The following is an 18977-nucleotide window of genomic DNA, read 5'->3' on the forward strand; positions in this document are numbered from 1 at the left end:
CTTGCACCAAACTTTACAGTTGGCACTATGCATTGGGGCGGGTAGCGTTCTCCTGGCATCCGCCAAACCCAGATTTGTCCGTTGGACTGCCAGATGGTGAAGCGTAATTCATCACTTCAGAGAACGTGTTTCCACTGATCCCGAGTCCAATGGCGGCGAGCTTTACACCACTCCAGACGGCGCTTGGCATTGCGCATGGTGATCTTAGGCTTGTGTGCGGCTGCTTGGCCATGGAAACCAATGTCATGAAGCTCCAGATGAACAGTTCTTGTGCTGACATTGCTTCCAGAGGAGGTTTAGAACTCAGTAGTGAGTGTTGCAACCGAGGACAGACATTTTTACACGCTTCAGCACTCGACGGACCCGTGCTGTGAGCTTATGTACCACTTCACGGCTGAGCCGTTGTTGCGCCTAGACGTTTCTACTTCACAATAACAGCACTTACAGTTGACCGGGGCAGCTCTAGCTGTGGTTTGTTGGAAAGGTGGCATCCTATAACGCTGCCACATTGAAAGTCACTGAGCCCTTCAGTAAGGCCATTCTACTGCTAATGTTTGTCTATGGAGATTGCATGGCCGTGTGCTCGATTATATACACCTGTCAGCAACGGGTGTGGCTGAAATAGCCGAATCCACTAATTTGAAAAGGTGTCCACATACAGTTGAAGTCGGAAGTTTACACACACCTTAGCCAAATACATTTAAACTCAGTTTTTCACAATTCCTGACATTTAATCCGAGTAAAAATCCCCTGTTTTAGGTCAGTTAGGATCACCACTTTAATTTAAGAAAGTGAAATGTCAGAATAATACTAGAGAATTATTTTGTTCAGCTTTTATTTCTTTCATCACATTCCCAGTGGGTCAGAAGTTTACATACACTCAGTATTTGGTAGCATTGCTTTTAAATTGTTTAACTTGGGTCAAACATTTCGGGTAGCCTTCCACAAGCTTCCCACAATAGGTTGGGTGAATTTTGTCCCATTCCTCCTGACGGAACTGGTGTAACTGAGTCAGGTTTGTATGCCTCCTTTCTCGCACATGCTTTTTCAGTTCTGCCCAAAAATGTTCTATGGGATTGAGGTCAGGGCTTTGTGATGGCCACTCCAATACCATGACTTTGTTGTCCTTAAGCCATTTTGCTTTAACTTTGAAAGTATGCTTGGGGTCATTGTCCATTTGGAAGACCCATTTGCTACCAAGCTTTAACTTCCTGACTGATGTCTTGAAATGTTGCTTCAATATATCCACATCATTTTTCTTTCTCATGATGCACCACCATTTTGAAGTGCACCAGTCCCTACTGCAGCAAAGCACCCCCACAACATGATGCTGCCACCCCCGTGCTTCACGGTTGGGATGGTGTCTTCAGCTTCCAAGCCTCCCCCTTTTCTCCAAACATAACAATGGTCATTATGGCCAAACAGTTCTATTTCTGTTTCATAAGACCAGAGGACATTTCTCCAGAAAGTATGATCGTTGTCCCCATGTGCAGGTCCAAACCATAGTCTTGCTTTTTTTATGGCGGTTTTGGAGCAGTGGCTTCTTCTTTGCTGAGTGGCCTTTCAGGTTATGTTGATATAGGACTCGTTTTACTGTGGATATAGATACTTTTGTACCTGTTTCCTCCAGCATCTTCACAAGGTCCTTTGCTGTTGTTCTGGGATTGATTTGCAGTTTTCGCACCAAAGTACGTTCATCTCTAGGAGACAGAACACATCTCCTACCTTTAAGAAAAAAAAAAATTAACCTTTATTTAACTAGGCAAGTCAGTTAAGAACAAATTCTTATTTTCAATGACGGCCTAGGAACAGTGGGTTAACTGCCTGTTCAGGAGCAGAACGACAGATTTGTACCTTGTCAGCTCGGGGGTTTGAACTTGCAACCTAGTCCAACACTCTAACCACTAGGCTACCCTGCCGCCCGAGGGTAACCCATACCTGAGCGGTATAACGGCTGCGTGGTCCCGTAGTATTTATACTTGCGTACTATTGTTTGTAGAGATGAACATGGTACCTTCAGACATTTGGAAATTGCTCCCAAGGATGAACCAGACTTGTGGAGGTCTAAAATTTTGGGAAATTCTGGAATTGTGATACAGTGAATTATAAGTGAAATCATCTGTCTGTAAACAATTGTTGGAAGAATTACAAGTGTCATGCACGAAGTAGATGTCCTACCCGACTTGCCAAAACTATAGTTTGTTAACAAGAAATTTGTGGAGTGGTTGAAAAACTAGTTTTAATGACTCCAACCTAAGTGTATGTAAACTTCCGACTTCAACTGTACTTTTGTATATATAGTGTAGTTCTGTATGATCAAGATACTAGAGCGTTTGGTACCCTGATCTGCGCTATAAAGCATATGTAAAATGCAAAGGAACCATGACTGAAACCAATCCTGGACCTAGCGGATCCAAGATCCAGGACCAAAGTACCAGGTATTGTGACGCAGCAGCACAACAAGATCGCTTGCTAACGTCACAGGACTTGTGAAGGCAAAACATATTTGTAGAATTCTCAACAAACGCTTCAGGAAACCAAACAAGTGAACCAAATTTAATATGTGAAAAAACCCTTAGTTTGGGGTGCACAATTCTAATTCAACATCTAACTGATGTTCCAGGGAGAGTTGGACAGGGAGCGTTTCAGCAGTGACCTGAGGAGGACTGTAGAGACAGAGACGGGCTATAGGGCCACACTCAGGGTACATGTCAGTAAAGGTAAGACCAGATCTCTCCTTTCCTCTCTGTCTCTGTCTCTTTCTCTCTCTCTACCAAGACAACGTGATGATATACACGTGTTCTGATAAAGTTATTGATCTCTGTCCCTCTAGATCTGCGCGTGTCAGGGTGTTATGGCTCGTTCGTCCCCGGGCCCAACCCCGCCCACGTCACCATGGCAACCCTTGCTGATTGGCGGTCATAAGGTCAGAATACTGTAACACTGGCAGAATACTGTAACATGTAAATAGTCTGAGTTAACACACAGCAGAAAGCTCTGGTCACTGTAAATGTAAATAGTCTAGGACAGGTCATAAGTGGTAACATGTAAATAGTCTAGAAAGACAGGTCATAGGTAACATGTAAATAGTGAAAGACAGTTTTACTGCATGTAAATAGTCTAAAAGACACTTTGTGACAGTTGCTGATCTAAAATAGTCTAGAAAGACAGGTCATAAGGTCAGAATACTGTAACATGTAAATAGTCTAGAAAGACAGGTCATAAGGTCAGAATACTGTAACATGTAATTGTATTTGTCAACACTGTTGTATTAGGTCTTTGCCAAGCTCTGAAGCTTTACTACATGTTGATGATATTGTTACCCTTTCATTCTCTCCTCAGACGGTCCTGTCCTACACCAGCCAGCAGGGAGAGAGGAGGACCAGAGTCCACAGTCTGTCTCTGTGCTGCTCACACCACCTACTGGACACCTTCTGTAACTGCCAGGCCCAGACTCTGCTCACCTTCTACTGCAAGAAGAGTAAGATCACACACTGACTAACCTTAACCCTAACCTTAACCTTAACCTTCTACTGCAAGAAGAGTGAGATCACTCACTGACTAACCCTAACCTTAACCTTAATCCTAACCTTAACTCTAACCTTAACCTTAATCATAACCTTAACCCTAACATGCGCCCTTACCTTAACCCTAACCTTAATCCTAACCTTAACCTTAACTCTAACCTTAACTCTAACCTTAACCCTAACCTTAACCCTAGCCTTAACTATAACCTTAATCCTAACCTTAACCCTAACCTTAACCCTAACCTTGTCCCTTTACTCTTCTTGCAGTAGAAGGTTGTCTCCAGTCTAGAAGACTTACTGTAGGAAGTGACTGATAATGACATAGATAATAAGTGTACCCATTGAATATGGGTAAAGTAGAGGAACTTTTCTAACCAGTCCTGGCTGGTTCATGTTTTTAACTGTTCATCTATATCAGAAAGTTATGAGTTAATATGTTATGTTTAGGACACTGCCTGAACACTGCCCTATATTTCTTCCTTCCTTCCTTTCTCTCTCTTTCTCTCTCGCTCTCTCTCCTCCAGTGTACTGTGCCGTGTTGGAGCGCCCTCTACAGGAGCTGAGAGAGGAACTGCAGACAGAGGTGACAGAGTCCTTGGCCTGCTATAGGAAACACTGCAGCTCCTCCTCTGTGTCCCCGGGACAGGTGAGTGGACATTGGACATCATGGATTTGAATAGCACTTTTCTCCCTGTCAAGAGTTCATGTGGTTGTTGTGAATATATCATCAAGTTCCTCATACATACAGTATTTCCACTCTACTTTTCTATAAACAAAAAGAGTTTCCCATTTAGTAAAGGTTATAAAGAGTTTACAGGAAAAACTTCAAACAACATCAAGGCAGTGAAAATAGCTCTTTATGCCTGGTTTAACTGAGGTGATTTTCTCTCTGTGTGCCTCTCTTTTTGTCCCCAGCACCTGAAGACCCTGCCAATCTACTTCAACAGCCTGAGTTGTCTGTGTTTGTCTCTTTGTGTATCTTACTTTAGCTCAGGGTTTTCAAAACTAGGGGTCGTGACCCCATGTGGGGTCTTGAGAGAAAACGTTGCGTGTTGTTCACAGCACCGGGGTTACGTCAGTAACCTCCTGTAGCCGCTAGATACGGTTGTAATGAACAGAGAGGTTTCTGTTCTTCCTAATAATGTGGATCTATCTTTTGAACGGGTTTAATCTACAAAATATTGTGACCTCATCACTGAAAGATAGAACTCTCTGGAACACGTATGTTTGTACTGTTTCCCTCCACCGTGCCCACAAGCCGCAGGAGAACAGAGTGGACAAGACCAGGTGCTAAATCAGACTGGGGGAAAAGAACATCATCAATGACTGTTATATTTTCTACACAGAAGATCCTAGAACATAATTGCCTGATGATCTTCTGAACCAACTTTCCAATACCTTTCTGATGTTTTGCTTTCAAAATGGGGTCACGGGTCTGTAGCTGGTCCTTCCCCAGCACCTGAAGACCCTGCCAGTCTACCTCAACAGCCTGAGTTGACTGTGTGCATCTCTGTGTGTATCTTACTATAGCTGGTCCTACCCCAGCACCTGAAGACCCTGCCAGTCTACCTCAACAGCCTGAGTTGACTGTGTGCATCTCTGTGTGTATCTTACTATAGCTGGTCCTACCCCAGCACCTGAAGACCCTGCCAGTCTACCTCAACAGCCTGAGTTGACTGTGTGCATCTCTGTGTGTATCTTACTATAGCTGGTCCTTCCCCAGCACCTGAAGACCCTGCCAGTCTACCTCAACAGCCTGAGTTGACTGTGTGCATCTCTGTGTGTATCTTACTATAGCTGGTCCTACCCCAGCACCTGAAGACCCTGCCAGTCTACCTCAACAGCCTGAGTTGACTGTGTGCATCTCTGTGTCTTACTATAGCTGGTCCTACCCCAGCACCTGAAGACCCTGCCAGTCTACCTCAACAGCCTGAGTTGACTGTGTGCATCTCTGTGTGTATCTTACTATAGCTGGTCCTACCCCAGCACCTGAAGACCCTGCCAGTCTACCTCAACAGCCTGAGTTGACTGTGTGCATCTCTGTGTGTATCTTACTATAGCTGGTCCTACCCCAGCACCTGAAGACCCTGCCAGTCTACCTCAACAGCCTGAGTTGACTGTGTGCATCTCTGTGTGTATCTTACTATAGCTGGTCCTTCCCCAGCACCTGAAGACCCTGCCAGTCTACCTCAACAGCCTGAGTTGACTGTGTGCATCTCTGTGTGTATCTTACTATAGCTGGTCCTACCCCAGCACCTGAAGACCCTGCCAGTCTACCTCAACAGCCTGAGTTGACTGTGTGCATCTCTGTGTGTATCTTACTATAGCTGGTCCTACCCCAGCACCTGAAGACCCTGCCAGTCTACCTCAACAGCCTGAGTTGACTGTGTGCATCTCTGTGTGTATCTTACTATAGCTGGTCCTACCCCAGCACCTGAAGACCCTGCCAGTCTACCTCAACAGCCTGAGTTGACTGTGTGCATCTCTGTGTGTATCTTACTATAGCTGGTCCTACCCCAGCACCTGAAGACCCTGCCAGTCTACCTCAACAGCCTGAGTTGACTGTGTGCATCTCTGTGTGTATCTTACTATAGCTGGTCCTTCCCCAGCACCTGAAGACCCTGCCAGTCTACCTCAACAGCCTGAGTTGACTGTGTGCATCTCTGTGTGTATCTTACTATAGCTGGTCCTACCCCAGCACCTGAAGACCCTGCCAGTCTACCTCAACAGCCTGAGTTGACTGTGTGCATCTCTGTGTGTATCTTACTATAGCTGGTCCTACCCCAGCACCTGAAGACCCTGCCAGTCTACCTCAACAGCCTGAGTTGACTGTGTGCATCTCTGTGTGTATCTTACTATAGCTGGTCCTTCCCCAGCACCTGAAGACCCTGCCAGTCTACCTCAACAGCCTGAGTTGACTGTGTGCATCTCTGTGTGTATCTTACTATAGCTGGTCCTACCCCAGCACCTGAAGACCCTGCCAGTCTACCTCAACAGCCTGAGTTGACTGTGTGCATCTCTGTGTGTATCTTACTATAGCTGGTCCTACCCCAGCACCTGAAGACCCTGCCAGTCTACCTCAACAGCCTGAGTTGACTGTGTGCATCTCTGTGTGTATCTTACTATAGCTGGTCCTACCCCAGCACCTGAAGACCCTGCCAGTCTACCTCAACAGCCTGAGTTGACTGTGTGCATCTCTGTGTGTATCTTACTATAGCTGGTCCTTCCCCAGCACCTGAAGACCCTGCCAGTCTACCTCAACAGCCTGAGTTGACTGTGTGCATCTCTGTGTGTATCTTACTATAGCTGGTCCTACCCCAGCACCTGAAGACCCTGCCAGTCTACCTCAACAGCCTGAGTTGACTGTGTGCATCTCTGTGTGTATCTTACTATAGCTGGTCCTACCCCAGCACCTGAAGACCCTGCCAGTCTACCTCAACAGCCTGAGTTGACTGTGTGCATCTCTGTGTGTATCTTACTATAGCTGGTCCTACCCCAGCACCTGAAGACCCTGCCAGTCTACCTCAACAGCCTGAGTTGACTGTGTGCATCTCTGTGTGTATCTTACTATAGCTGGTCCTACCCCAGCACCTGAAGACCCTGCCAGTCTACCTCAACAGCCTGAGTTGACTGTGTGCATCTCTGTGTGTATCTTACTATAGCTGGTCCTACCCCAGCACCTGAAGACCCTGCCAGTCTACCTCAACAGCCTGAGTTGACTGTGTGCATCTCTGTGTGTATCTTACTATAGCTGGTCCTTCCCCAGCACCTGAAGACCCTGCCAGTCTACCTCAACAGCCTGAGTTGACTGTGTGCATCTCTGTGTGTATCTTACTATAGCTGGTCCTACCCCAGCACCTGAAGACCCTGCCAGTCTACCTCAACAGCCTGAGTTGACTGTGTGCATCTCTGTGTGTATCTTACTATAGCTGGTCCTACCCCAGCACCTGAAGACCCTGCCAGTCTACCTCAACAGCCTGAGTTGACTGTGTGCATCTCTGTGTGTATCTTACTATAGCTGGTCCTACCCCAGCACCTGAAGACCCTGCCAGTCTACCTCAACAGCCTGAGTTGACTGTGTGCATCTCTGTGTGTATCTTACTATAGCTGGTCCTACCCCAGCACCTGAAGACCCTGCCAGTCTACCTCAACAGCCTGAGTTGACTGTGTGCATCTCTGTGTGTATCTTACTATAGCTGGTCCTTCCCCAGCACCTGAAGACCCTGCCAGTCTACCTCAACAGCCTGAGTTGACTGTGTGCATCTCTGTGTGTATCTTACTATAGCTGGTCCTACCCCAGCACCTGAAGACCCTGCCAGTCTACCTCAACAGCCTGAGTTGACTGTGTGCATCTCTGTGTGTATCTTACTATAGCTGGTCCTACCCCAGCACCTGAAGACCCTGCCAGTCTACCTCAACAGCCTGAGTTGACTGTGTGCATCTCTGTGTGTATCTTACTATAGCTGGTCCTACTCCAGCACCTGAAGACCCTGCCAGTCTACCTCAACAGCCTGAGTTGACTGTGTGCATCTCTGTGTGTATCTTACTATAGCTGGTCCTACCCCAGCACCTGAAGACCCTGCCAGTCTACCTCAACAGCCTGAGTTGACTGTGTGCATCTCTGTGTGTATCTTACTATAGCTGGTCCTTCCCCAGCACCTGAAGACCCTGCCAGTCTACCTCAACAGCCTGAGTTGACTGTGTGCATCTCTGTGTGTATCTTACTATAGCTGGTCCTACCCCAGCACCTGAAGACCCTGCCAGTCTACCTCAACAGCCTGAGTTGACTGTGTGCATCTCTGTGTGTATCTTACTATAGCTGGTCCTACCCCAGCACCTGAAGACCCTGCCAGTCTACCTCAACAGCCTGAGTTGACTGTGTGCATCTCTGTGTGTATCTTACTATAGCTGGTCCTACCCCAGCACCTGAAGACCCTGCCAGTCTACCTCAACAGCCTGAGTTGACTGTGTGCATCTCTGTGTGTATCTTACTATAGCTGGTCCTACCCCAGCACCTGAAGACCCTGCCAGTCTACCTCAACAGCCTGAGTTGACTGTGTGCATCTCTGTGTGTATCTTACTATAGCTGGTCCTACCCCAGCACCTGAAGACCCTGCCAGTCTACCTCAACAGCCTGAGTTGACTGTGTGCATCTCTGTGTGTATCTTACTATAGCTGGTCCTACCCCAGCACCTGAAGACCCTGCCAGTCTACCTCAACAGTCTGAGGAAGAGTGAAGTTCTGCTTCCCGGCCTCCGCAGTTCAGTACACCAACGCCTGCAGCTCCGCTGTCAAGTGGTCTCCATGGATACCAAGACCACAGCAGGACACTTCTACCCTCTGCTGCTACCACTGGTAAGGGGTGGTGGTGATGGTGGGGTGGGTGATGATGTTGGTGGTGGGGGTGATGGTAGTGATGGTGGGGGTGATGGTAGTGATGGTGGGGGTGGTGGATGGTGTTGGTGGTGGGGGTGATAGTGAGGGAGGGGGTGATGATGGTGGGGGTGATGGTAGTGATGGTGATGGTAGTGATGGTGGGGGTGATGATGGTGGGGGTGATGGTAGTGATGGTGATGGTGGGGGTGATGGTGGTGGGGGTGATGATGGTGATGGTAGTGATGGTGGGGGTGATGATGGTGGGGGTGATGGTGGGGGTGATGATGGTGGGGGAGGGGGTGATGATGGTGGGGGTGATGGTAGTGATGGTGGGGGTGATGATGAAGGGGGTGATGGTAGTGATGGTGATGGTGGGGGTGATGGTGGTGGGGGTGATGATGGTGATGGTAGTGATGGTGGGGGTGATGATGGTGGGGGTGATGGTAGTGATGGTGATGGTGGGGGTGATGGTGGTGGGGGTGATGGTAGTGATGGTGGGGGTGATGATGGTGGGGGTGATGGTGGTGATGGTGATGGTGGGGGTGATGGTGGTGGGGGTGATGGTAGTGATGGTGATGGTAGTGATGGTGGGGGTGATGATGGTGGGGGTGATGGTAGTGATGGTGATGGTGGGGGTGATGATGGTGGGGGTGATGGTAGTGATGGTGGGGGTGATGGTGGTGGGGGTGATGGTAGTGATGGTGGGGGTAATGGTAGTGATGGTGGGGGTGATGGTGGTGGGGGTGATGATGGTGATGGTAGTGATGGTGGGGGTGATGATGGTGGGGGTGATGGTGGGGGTGATGGTGGTGGGGGTGATGATGGTGATGGTAGTGATGGTGGGGGTGGTGGATGGTGATGACTTCACATGGAATAATTGAGATATAAATACATAGCCACATCAGTTTCTCTGTCACAGCATCTCCCTCCCTCTCTCACACTGACTCCACTATGTCTCTTCCTCCTCCAGCCAGTAGGTGGCGATACCTCCAGTCCTCTCAGCCTAAGGGAGGCTGTTCGCTGCACTGCTGCTAGCCTGGACCATGGAGGTCTCTACCTGGTCCACGGACCCCTGGTTCTGCTACTCTGGGTGGGCCACAACGTCTCCAACACCTCCCTGGTCCAACTCTTCAACATCACCTGTCTGTCCACACTACCCTCTGGAGAGGTGAGCGGGGGGGGGTGAGGGAGAAGGTGAGAGGGGAGACAGTGAGGGAATGTGAAGGATGAGGGCGTGGAAGTGGAATACATCGTCAATGATTTGTGGAAAGAGGTGAAAGGACCACCGCTGATTTTAAAGTCGATATCTACAGTATTTTTAATATGTGTCTCTGTGTGTCTGTGCAGACAAAGCTGCCTGTGCTGGACAACCCTCTGTCTGTTAGTGTGAGATCACTCATCAACACCCTGAATTCACAGACACACTACACTCGCAAGGTGAGGCTCTGGAAAAATTCCTTCTTGTGATTGGCATGAATGTTGGAGAGAGGAGGTTAAGTAGTTGTGACAAAATAACCTCTGACTAATATTTTAGATATGACTGACTGTGTGTGTCTCTCTCTCCCCAGCTGCGTGTGGTGAAGCAGGGGGACAGCTGTGAGGAGGCTCTACAGCGCCTCCTGGTAGAAGATAAGAGTCCCAACGGGGGAGCGAGCTACGCTGACTTCCTGTACCACCTCCATGTCAACTCTATACAACTGCTGGTTCGTTAGTTGTAAAATGGTTTGAACTGGAAACGCAAACGTGGGTTTCTTATTGGACAAGTCCAGCTAATCCCTCCCATGTTTCACTCACCTTTTCTTGTGTTTGGTGCCTAATGAACATGACCCTGGTGTTTTCAGCAGTATGGCCAGGTTTGTTTTTACAGATCACCTCAACCACATGTGAATGATCATATCCTTATTTGACTTACAGTATGCAACTGGCTGTTGTACTTGAGGTTCATCAGCAAATGGTGATGTCTGTATTTGTTTGACTGTTGTAGTAATACCTTTTCAAATCAAATAACATTTCATTGGTCACATACACGTGGTTAGCAGATGTTATTGCAAGTGTAGCGAAATGCTTATGCTTCTAGATCTGGGATAAGAATATATACGTATAAAATGTATGGATGAGAAGTGACAGAGCGGCTAAGATGCAATAGACAGTAAAGAATAGATAGTGAAGGAATCAGTATATACATATGAGATGAGTGATGCGAGATATGTGGCGTTATTAAAGTGACTAGTGATCCATGTATTAAAGTGGCCAATGATATCAAGTCTGTATGTAGACAGCAGCCTCTCTGTGCGAGTGATGGCTGTTTAACAATCTGATGGCCTTGAGATATGTTTGACATGTTTACGTTAAAGGTGTGTGTGTGTGTGTGTGTGTGTGTGGTGTATAAACTGTTGACTACTGTTATTTTCTCTTGACTGTTAGTAGTGTAGCTGACTGTCAGCATCTCTCATCTGGATGAAGACAGAAGGGTTGATATGTTCATTTAGTCCATGACAACACTCTAATCCCTCCATGTCACGTGGTGTATAAACTGTTGACTACTGTTATTTTCTCTGACTGTTAGTAGTGTAGCTGACTGTCAGCATCTCTCATCTGGATGAAGACAGAAGGGTTGAAATGTTCATTTAGTCCATGACAACACTCTAATCCCTCCGTGTGTGTGTGTGTGTGTGTGTGTGTGTGTGTGTGTGTGTGTGTGTGTGTGTGTGTGTGTGTGTGTGTGTGTGTGTGTGTGTGTACAACCCTCTACTGTACTAACAAATTGCTGAAATAGACATGACTTTTATACACAGAGTCAAATAAAATGTTCTTAAATTGAGTAACCTAAATCAGGGTCACACAGAGTGTTTCTAGGTAGTGTTAAATGGTATACACCTCACACACATGGTTATGGGATTAAAACAACACCTGTACCATGTCAGATATAGAGTTGTATTCAATTTTAAGTTTGCTGTCCAGTGTTACACTTAATTTCATAGTTTTGATGTCTTCACTAATATTCTACAATGTAGAAAATAGTCAAAAATAAAGAAAAACCCTTTAATGAGTAGGTGTGTCCAAACTTTTGACTGGTACTGTACATTCTGAACAAAAATATAAATGCAACATGTAAAGTGTTGGTCGCATGTTTCCTGAGCTGAAATAAAAGATCCCAAAAAGTGCCCATACGTACAAAAAGCTTTTGTCTCTCAAATGTTGTGCACAGATTTGTTTACATCCCTGTTAGTGAGCATTTCTCTTTTGCCAAGATAATCCATCCACCTGACAGGTGTAGCATATCAAGAAGCTGATTAAACAGCAGGATCATTACACAGGTGCATCTTGGGCTGGGGACAATAAAAGGACACTCTAAAATGTGCAGTTTCGTCACACAACACAATGCCACAGATGTCTCAAGTTGAGGGAGTGTGCAATTGGCATGCTGACTGCAGGAATGTTCACCAGAGCTGTTGCCAGAGAATTGAATTTTCATTTCACTACCATAAGCCAACTCCAACGTTGTTTTAGAGAATTTGGCATTAAGTCCAACCGGCCTCACAACCGCAGGCCATGTATATGGTGTCGTGGGTGAGCGATTTGCTGATGTCAACGTTTTGAACAGAGTGCCACATGGTGCCGGTGGGGTTATGGTATGGGCAGGCATAAGCTACGGACAATGAGCACAATTGCATTTTATCGAGGTCAATTTGAATGCGCAGAGATACCATGATGAGATCCTGAGGCCCATTGTCCTGCCATTCATCCGCCTGCCTCACCTCATGTTTCAGCACGATAATGCACAGCCCCATGTCGCAAGGATCTGTACACAATTCCTGGAAGCTGAACATGTCCCAGATCTTCCATGGCCTTCATACTCACCAGTCGTGTCAACCATTGAGCATGTTTGGGATGCTCTGGATCGACCTGTACAACAGAGTGTTCCAGTTCCCTTCAATATCCAGCAACTTCACACAGCCATTGAAGAGCAGTGGGACAACATTACACAGGCCACAGTCAACAGCCTGATCAACTCTATGCGAAGGAGATGTTTCACGCTGCATGAGGCAAATGGTGGTCACACCAGATACTAACTGGTTTTCTGACCCGCGCCTCTACTTTTTTTGTAATGTATATGGTGACCAACAGATGCACACAGTGGGAAAGTATTCAGACCCCCTTTTTCCCCACGTTTTGTTACGTTACAGCCTTATTCAAAAATGTATTCAATTAAAAATGTTCCTCATCAATCTACACACAGTACCCCAACAGGACAGCGACCCTAAGAATACAGCCAAGATAACGCAGGAGTGGCTTTGGGACAAGTTTCTGAATGTTCTTGAGTGGCCCAGCCAGAGCCCGGACTTGAACCCAATCGGACATCACTGGAGACCTGAAAATAGCTGTGCAGCGATGCTCCCCATCTAACCTGACAGAGCTTGAGAGGATCTGCAGAGAAGAATGGGAGAAACTCCCCAAATACAGGTGTGCCAAACTTGTAGCATCATACCCAAGAAGACTTGAGGCTTTAATCACTGCCAAAGGTGCTTCAACAAAATATTGAGTAAAGGGTCTGAATATTTATGTAAAATAAAAAAAGAACCAGTTTTTGCTTGGTCATAATGGGATATTGTGTAGAGAGATGAGGGGAAAAAAGAACCAGTTTTTGCTTGGTCATAATGGGATATTGTGTGTAGAGAGATGAGGGGGAAAAAAGAACCAGTTTTTGCTTGGTCATAATGGGATATTGTGTGTAGAGAGATGAAAAAAAGAACCAGTTTTTGCTTGGTCATAATGGGATATTGTGTGTAGAGAGATGAGGGGGAAAAAAGAACCAGTTTTTGCTTGGTCATAATGGGATATTGTGTGTAGAGAGATGAGGGGAAAAAAGAACCAGTTTTTGCTTGGTCATAATGGGATATTGTGTGTAGAGAGATGAGGGGGGAAAAAAGAACCAGTTTTTGCTTGGTCATAATGGGATATTGTGTGTAGAGAGATGAGGGGGAAAAAAGAACCAGTTTTTGCTTGGTCATAATGGGATATTGTGTGTAGAGAGATGAGGGGGAAAAAATAACCAGTTTTTGCTTGGTCATAATGGGATATTGTGTGTAGAGAGATGAGGGGGGAAAAAAGAACCAGTTTTTGCTTGGTCATAATGGGATATTGTGTGTAGAGAAAAAAATAACAATTTAATACATTTTAGAATACGTCTGAAACATAAAACAAAATGTGGAAAAAGTCCTGAATACATTGAAAAGGCACCGTATCTGTATTCCCAGTCATGTGAAATCCATAGATTAGGGCCTAATTAACTTATTTAAATTGACTGATTTCCTTATATGAACTGTAACTCAGTCAAATCTTTGAAATTGTTGCATGTTGCATTTATATTTTGGTTTAGTATAAATCACAGAATACTGAAATATAACAAAATTCTTTCGTCCATAATGTTTTATTTTTTTATTAATTATGAAATTATGATAATTTTAAATTAAATTCTACCCATGAGGCCAAAGAAGGTCATTGACTGCAGGAAAGGGTTACATAACTTTATTTTGTTTTCCTGTGCATAGGCGATAGCTCTACTACACAAGGTTTTAAAAGCACATCAGAACAAGTGACTTCAGAACAAGCGAACGTTCAGCTAATTAATTGTCTCTGATGTAAATGTCCTCAGTGAAGCGAGACAGACAGTGACAGACAGACAGATAGAGTGACAGACAGACAGACAGACAGACAGACAGACAGACAGACAGTTTTTAGCTTCACAACATTTGTAATATCTAGCTGAAGCATTACTCAATAAGAGCGTTAGAACAATGATAACGATGTCAATTGCTAAACGGTCATTGGCTGTGTTCATGTCAACTGTCTGAGTCATTGATCTAACTAACAAGGCTAATTGGACGCAATTATGTGGAATTAGGTACTGACTGAAGAGTTATTGACTTATAGTACAGCAGCTAGTATGGAGTACACCCTGGATATCACTGAATCAGTAACGAGAAACTAACAGTATGATATTCATATTTGTTGAAAGATCGATATGATTAACACTGAGAAGTGTCCTCAAACTGACGTTTCACTGTTTTATTTCTTAGTTAATCTTTTATCACAGCCTGTAGCCCATGAAGTGAACAGAACAGAGGTGCCATTTGCAAAGTGAAGGACAGTAGGATACTAGCGGTATCATGACAGAGAAAATGTCAGAAAAATGATCTCTCCTGGATAGTTTTCTGTGTTGTCATATTTGTTCAGAGATTTTCAGAGAGCCTGTTTCTCTGGGCTGCTGTTCCAGCTGTCTGGACACATTCTGGGATCAGACCAAATACAGTGCCTCGCATAACTATTCATCCCCCTGGGAGTTTTTCCTATTTTGTTGCATTACAACCTGTAATTTAAATTGATTTTATTTGGATTTCATGTAATGGACAGACACAAAATAGTCCAAATTGGTGAAGTGAAATGGAAAAAATAACTTGTTTTAAAAAATTCTAACAAATTTCAAATGGAAAAGTGGTGCGTGCATATGTATTCACCCCCTTTGCTATGAAGCCCCTAAATAAGATCTGGTGCAACCAATTACCTTCAGAAGTCACATAATTAGTTAAATAAAGTCCACCTGTGTGCAATCTAAGTGTCACATGATCTGTCACATGACCTCAGTATATATACACCTGTTCTGAAAGGCCCCAGAGTCTGCAACACCACTATGCAAGGGGCACCACCAAGCAAGTGGCACAATGAAGACAATAACTGTCTGGTCTGTAAGAGGAAACCTTCTAAGGATGCTGTAATTCACTTCTTATTGGAGGAGCTTCCTGACAAAGATGGAGGGAGAGGTGGGAGTCCAGAGAAGAGAGTGAAGTGGGGGAATACTGTGTCAGAGGAAGACATGTCAAGAATGTCTAGAATCACATTTAGAGTCATTTAGATACAAATGTAAAAACATTGAAAAGACGTACAATGAAATGGTGTAATACTCCAGGAAGCAGCTGGTGTCCACAGAGAGACAGACCAGAGATGTGAGAAGATTCACCAGTTCCTGAGAGAGGAAGAGGAGGCCCGACTGGCAGCACTGAGGAAGGAAGATGAGGGGAAGATGATTGCCAGAGAGATGAAGAACATTCAGGACCAGATCTCTTCTCTCACAGAAAACATCACTGCTGTGAAACAAGAACTCCAGAAACAAGAGGTGCCATTTCTCAAGAGCTACAAACACACACAGACATTCTCCAGAGCCCAGGACACACTGCCGGATCCACAGCTGGTCTCAGGAGCACTGATAGATGTGGCCAAACACCTGGGCAACCTGCAGTTCAGAGTCTGGGAGAAGATGCAGGGGATTGTCCCATACACTCCTGTGATTCTGGACCCCAACGCTGCTTCCTGCTGGCTTTCTCTGTCTGATGATCTGACCAGTGTGAGTCAGACAGTCCCAACCCAGCTCCCTGACAACCCAGAGAGGAACACAAATTATGCCACAGTTCTGTGCTCTGAGGGGTTCAGCCCAGGAAGGCACAGCTGGGAGGTGGAGGTGGGGGACCACCCTTACTGGTTTATAGGCGTGGCCAAGGAGTCAATCAACAGGAAGCGGGAAGCAGCCACAACCCCAGAGTATGCATACTGGGCTATGCACCAGAGTAGTGGTCAGCATTGGGCAGGACATGAGACCCTCACTCTGAAGAGGAGACCCCAGAGGATCAGATTACAGCTGGCCTACAGAGAGGGGAGTAATGTCACAACAGAATGAAGCTGTTATAGAATTATGTCAATACAGACCACATCCTGTAGCATGTGTAAAGGAAGTTATTGGACAGCTCAATACGATTTACTGCAACTGTTGCATTGGGTAGTCCATACCTCAACCATGTACCTTGAAACGTTCTATAGTATTATTTGTTTAATATACTTGCATGACTGTAGGCCTATTCTAACATTACACATGCCTAGGCCTATAGAAAATTACAATACATACAGATTGATTTTAATGTAGGCTATTGTTTGTAATGAATTACCATTGCATTTTATATCTGTCATTGAAATCATTGAAATCTACATCATACCCCTTCCACCAAACACAAATAGCCTATTACATCTGCCCGTATTTGGAAGTGCTGTACACGGGTAGTTAAGCGCAGCGCCCAAACGAGGGCAGCGCTGAGCAGCTCTCGCCACAGGTCTTTGGAGCGCTTCACCATTTGCAGTCAAGCGCACTGGGTGAGGAACGATAGAGTACAGTAAGTAGATAGATAGTGGGATAGACGAGGTAAAGCAAGCCAACTTGGTCGCTCGCCTGCCTGCATTCCTTCTCAAACCGAAACCTATCCGCTGCGATACAAGTCTATGTTTGAATCGCCGCAGCTCAGAAAGAACACGCACATTTTGAGATAAAGTGTATATCACGCAGGAGGATCCTATCAAACGAAGGAGTAACCGTGAGAGAAGCACGAGATACGGAGACATGGCTGCGACAACCTGTACACGTTTCACGGACGATTTTCAGCTTTACGAAGAGCTGGGAAAGTAAGCTTATTTATTGTGGTAATTTGCATGAATGGGAATGTGTGACTGGCTGACTGTTGTCGTTTGTTTGCGTCAAGGAGCTGTGGGTGCGGGTTTGCGTTGTTACCGTTGTCTTTTTCAACAGCAGCACAAGTCAAGGGTGACAGCTGGCTCAAAATGCTATTTTCTCTCTCAATTCAATTTAATAGGCTTTATTGACATGGTAAACATATGCTTACATTACCAAAGCAAGTGAAATAGATAAACAAAGTGAAATAAACAATAAAAAATGAACAGTAAACATTACACTAACAAAAGTTCCAAAATAATAAAGACATTTCAAATGTCTCTCTCTCTATCTCTCTCTATCTCTCTCTATCTCTCTCATTTCTCTCTATCTCTCTCACACAAACTCACAATAAATGATTGTTCCCTGCGCTCTTTAAAAAAAAGTAGGAAAAACTATCCAAAAATGTATCCATTAGCCTACTCTAGGCACTGGGCATTGGGCACTATAGCGCGTCGGTTGGCGAGCCACACCGCTCTCCAAATCGCCCCTATCTCTCTCCCGGTCCCGCTACCAGCAGGCAAAGCGACCCGGGAGACAATGACATTTTGATCTGTCGAAGAGCGGAGCGACAGTTTGGGGTAAACAATGTGGAACTGGCCCTTTTCCCTTTATTCAGATTACGACCTCTCACTTTCGGTTATTTGAAAATTAAATCATCTCCAAAAGATCGCTATTTTTAAAACAAGACATAGAAAGCTGGTTGCAATTTCAATTTAATCCACCACAAAAGACAAAACAAATATTACAACAAATATTATGTTTAAATTCCAATATACTAATTGATAAAAAAAACATGTTTTTTAGAGAATTAAAAACAAATGTAGAATCTTTCTAAATGATATCATAAATAAAAATGGTGGAGTTCTGTCACACACGCAGCTAACACAGACATATATGGAAATGTCTGCTCTACCCAACATTACAACCAACTAATTGCATTACTGCAAATATGGAAGAGGCAAGTGGAAGGGGGAGAAAGTAAGGAACTTGTCTGTCGGTCCTGCATTAAAGACCAAAATTGGTTAATTAAAGAAAACTGTGATAATTTTTTTAAAAGTATACCAGTTTCATTTAAAGACCCCCCAAAATGACAGCTGTGCAATATAGATGACGAGATACAGTAGTTGGGAAGAGATTTTCGATGTACCATTCCACGGAACATGGTTTATTAACTGATGCACAAAATCGGGGCGGATTCAAAACTCAGTTTTTCATTTAAATTATCATACAAAATTATTGCAACCAATAGAATGTTATATACAGTATATGGGGGGATACAACCATCCCAGCTCCTTATATTTTTCTGTGAAGAGACAGATTCATTAGATCATTTGTTTTGGTACTGTCCATATGTAGCTTGTTTTTGGTCGCAGGTTCCAATAATGGCTGAACAAATGTAACATTTACCTGGAACTAAGTGAAAAAAACGTTTAAAGTGACTGGAATGCACCAGAAAGGTATTGGAAGGTTGGTTCAGAAGATCGTGGAGCTAACATGCTGACCACACCGCTAGCTTTGCA

The 18977-nt window shown here is 45.0% G+C and overlaps 2 protein-coding genes and 1 pseudogene across 10 annotated transcripts in view; all 3 read left to right on the top strand.

Annotated features, from left to right (window-relative positions):
• si:dkey-13n15.2 (protein transport protein Sec24C) overlaps positions 1-11415 on the top strand; it is a 36956-nt gene extending 25541 nt beyond the window's left edge. Inside the window, exons 13-20 of the mRNA XM_064936697.1 lie at positions 2624-2720; positions 2834-2918; positions 3276-3481; positions 4052-4173; positions 8703-8882; positions 9874-10071; positions 10251-10340; positions 10472-11415. Of these exons, the coding sequence (XP_064792769.1) occupies positions 2624-2720; positions 2834-2918; positions 3276-3481; positions 4052-4173; positions 8703-8882; positions 9874-10071; positions 10251-10340; positions 10472-10615 (1122 nt within the window). The 3' untranslated portion in view covers positions 10616-11415. The remainder of the gene's footprint in view (positions 1-2623; positions 2721-2833; positions 2919-3275; positions 3482-4051; positions 4174-8702; positions 8883-9873; positions 10072-10250; positions 10341-10471) is intronic.
• Positions 11416-15594: 4179 nt separating this feature from the next.
• On the top strand, positions 15595-16635 carry LOC135513467 (E3 ubiquitin-protein ligase TRIM35-like; annotated as a pseudogene).
• Positions 16636-17098: 463 nt separating this feature from the next.
• LOC135513781 (calcium/calmodulin-dependent protein kinase type II subunit beta-like) overlaps positions 17099-18977 on the top strand; it is a 138621-nt gene continuing 136742 nt past the window's right edge. For all 9 annotated transcript variants that reach the window (XM_064936698.1, XM_064936700.1, XM_064936702.1 and 6 more), the window contains exon 1: positions 17099-17408. In XM_064936698.1, coding sequence (XP_064792770.1) covers positions 17347-17408 — 62 coding nt within the window. In that variant the 5' untranslated portion in view covers positions 17099-17346. The remainder of the gene's footprint in view (positions 17409-18977) is intronic.

This window comes from Oncorhynchus masou, chromosome 25, assembly GCF_036934945.1.
Source record: "Oncorhynchus masou masou isolate Uvic2021 chromosome 25, UVic_Omas_1.1, whole genome shotgun sequence".
In the NCBI taxonomy this organism is placed as follows: Eukaryota; Metazoa; Chordata; class Actinopteri; order Salmoniformes; family Salmonidae; genus Oncorhynchus; species Oncorhynchus masou.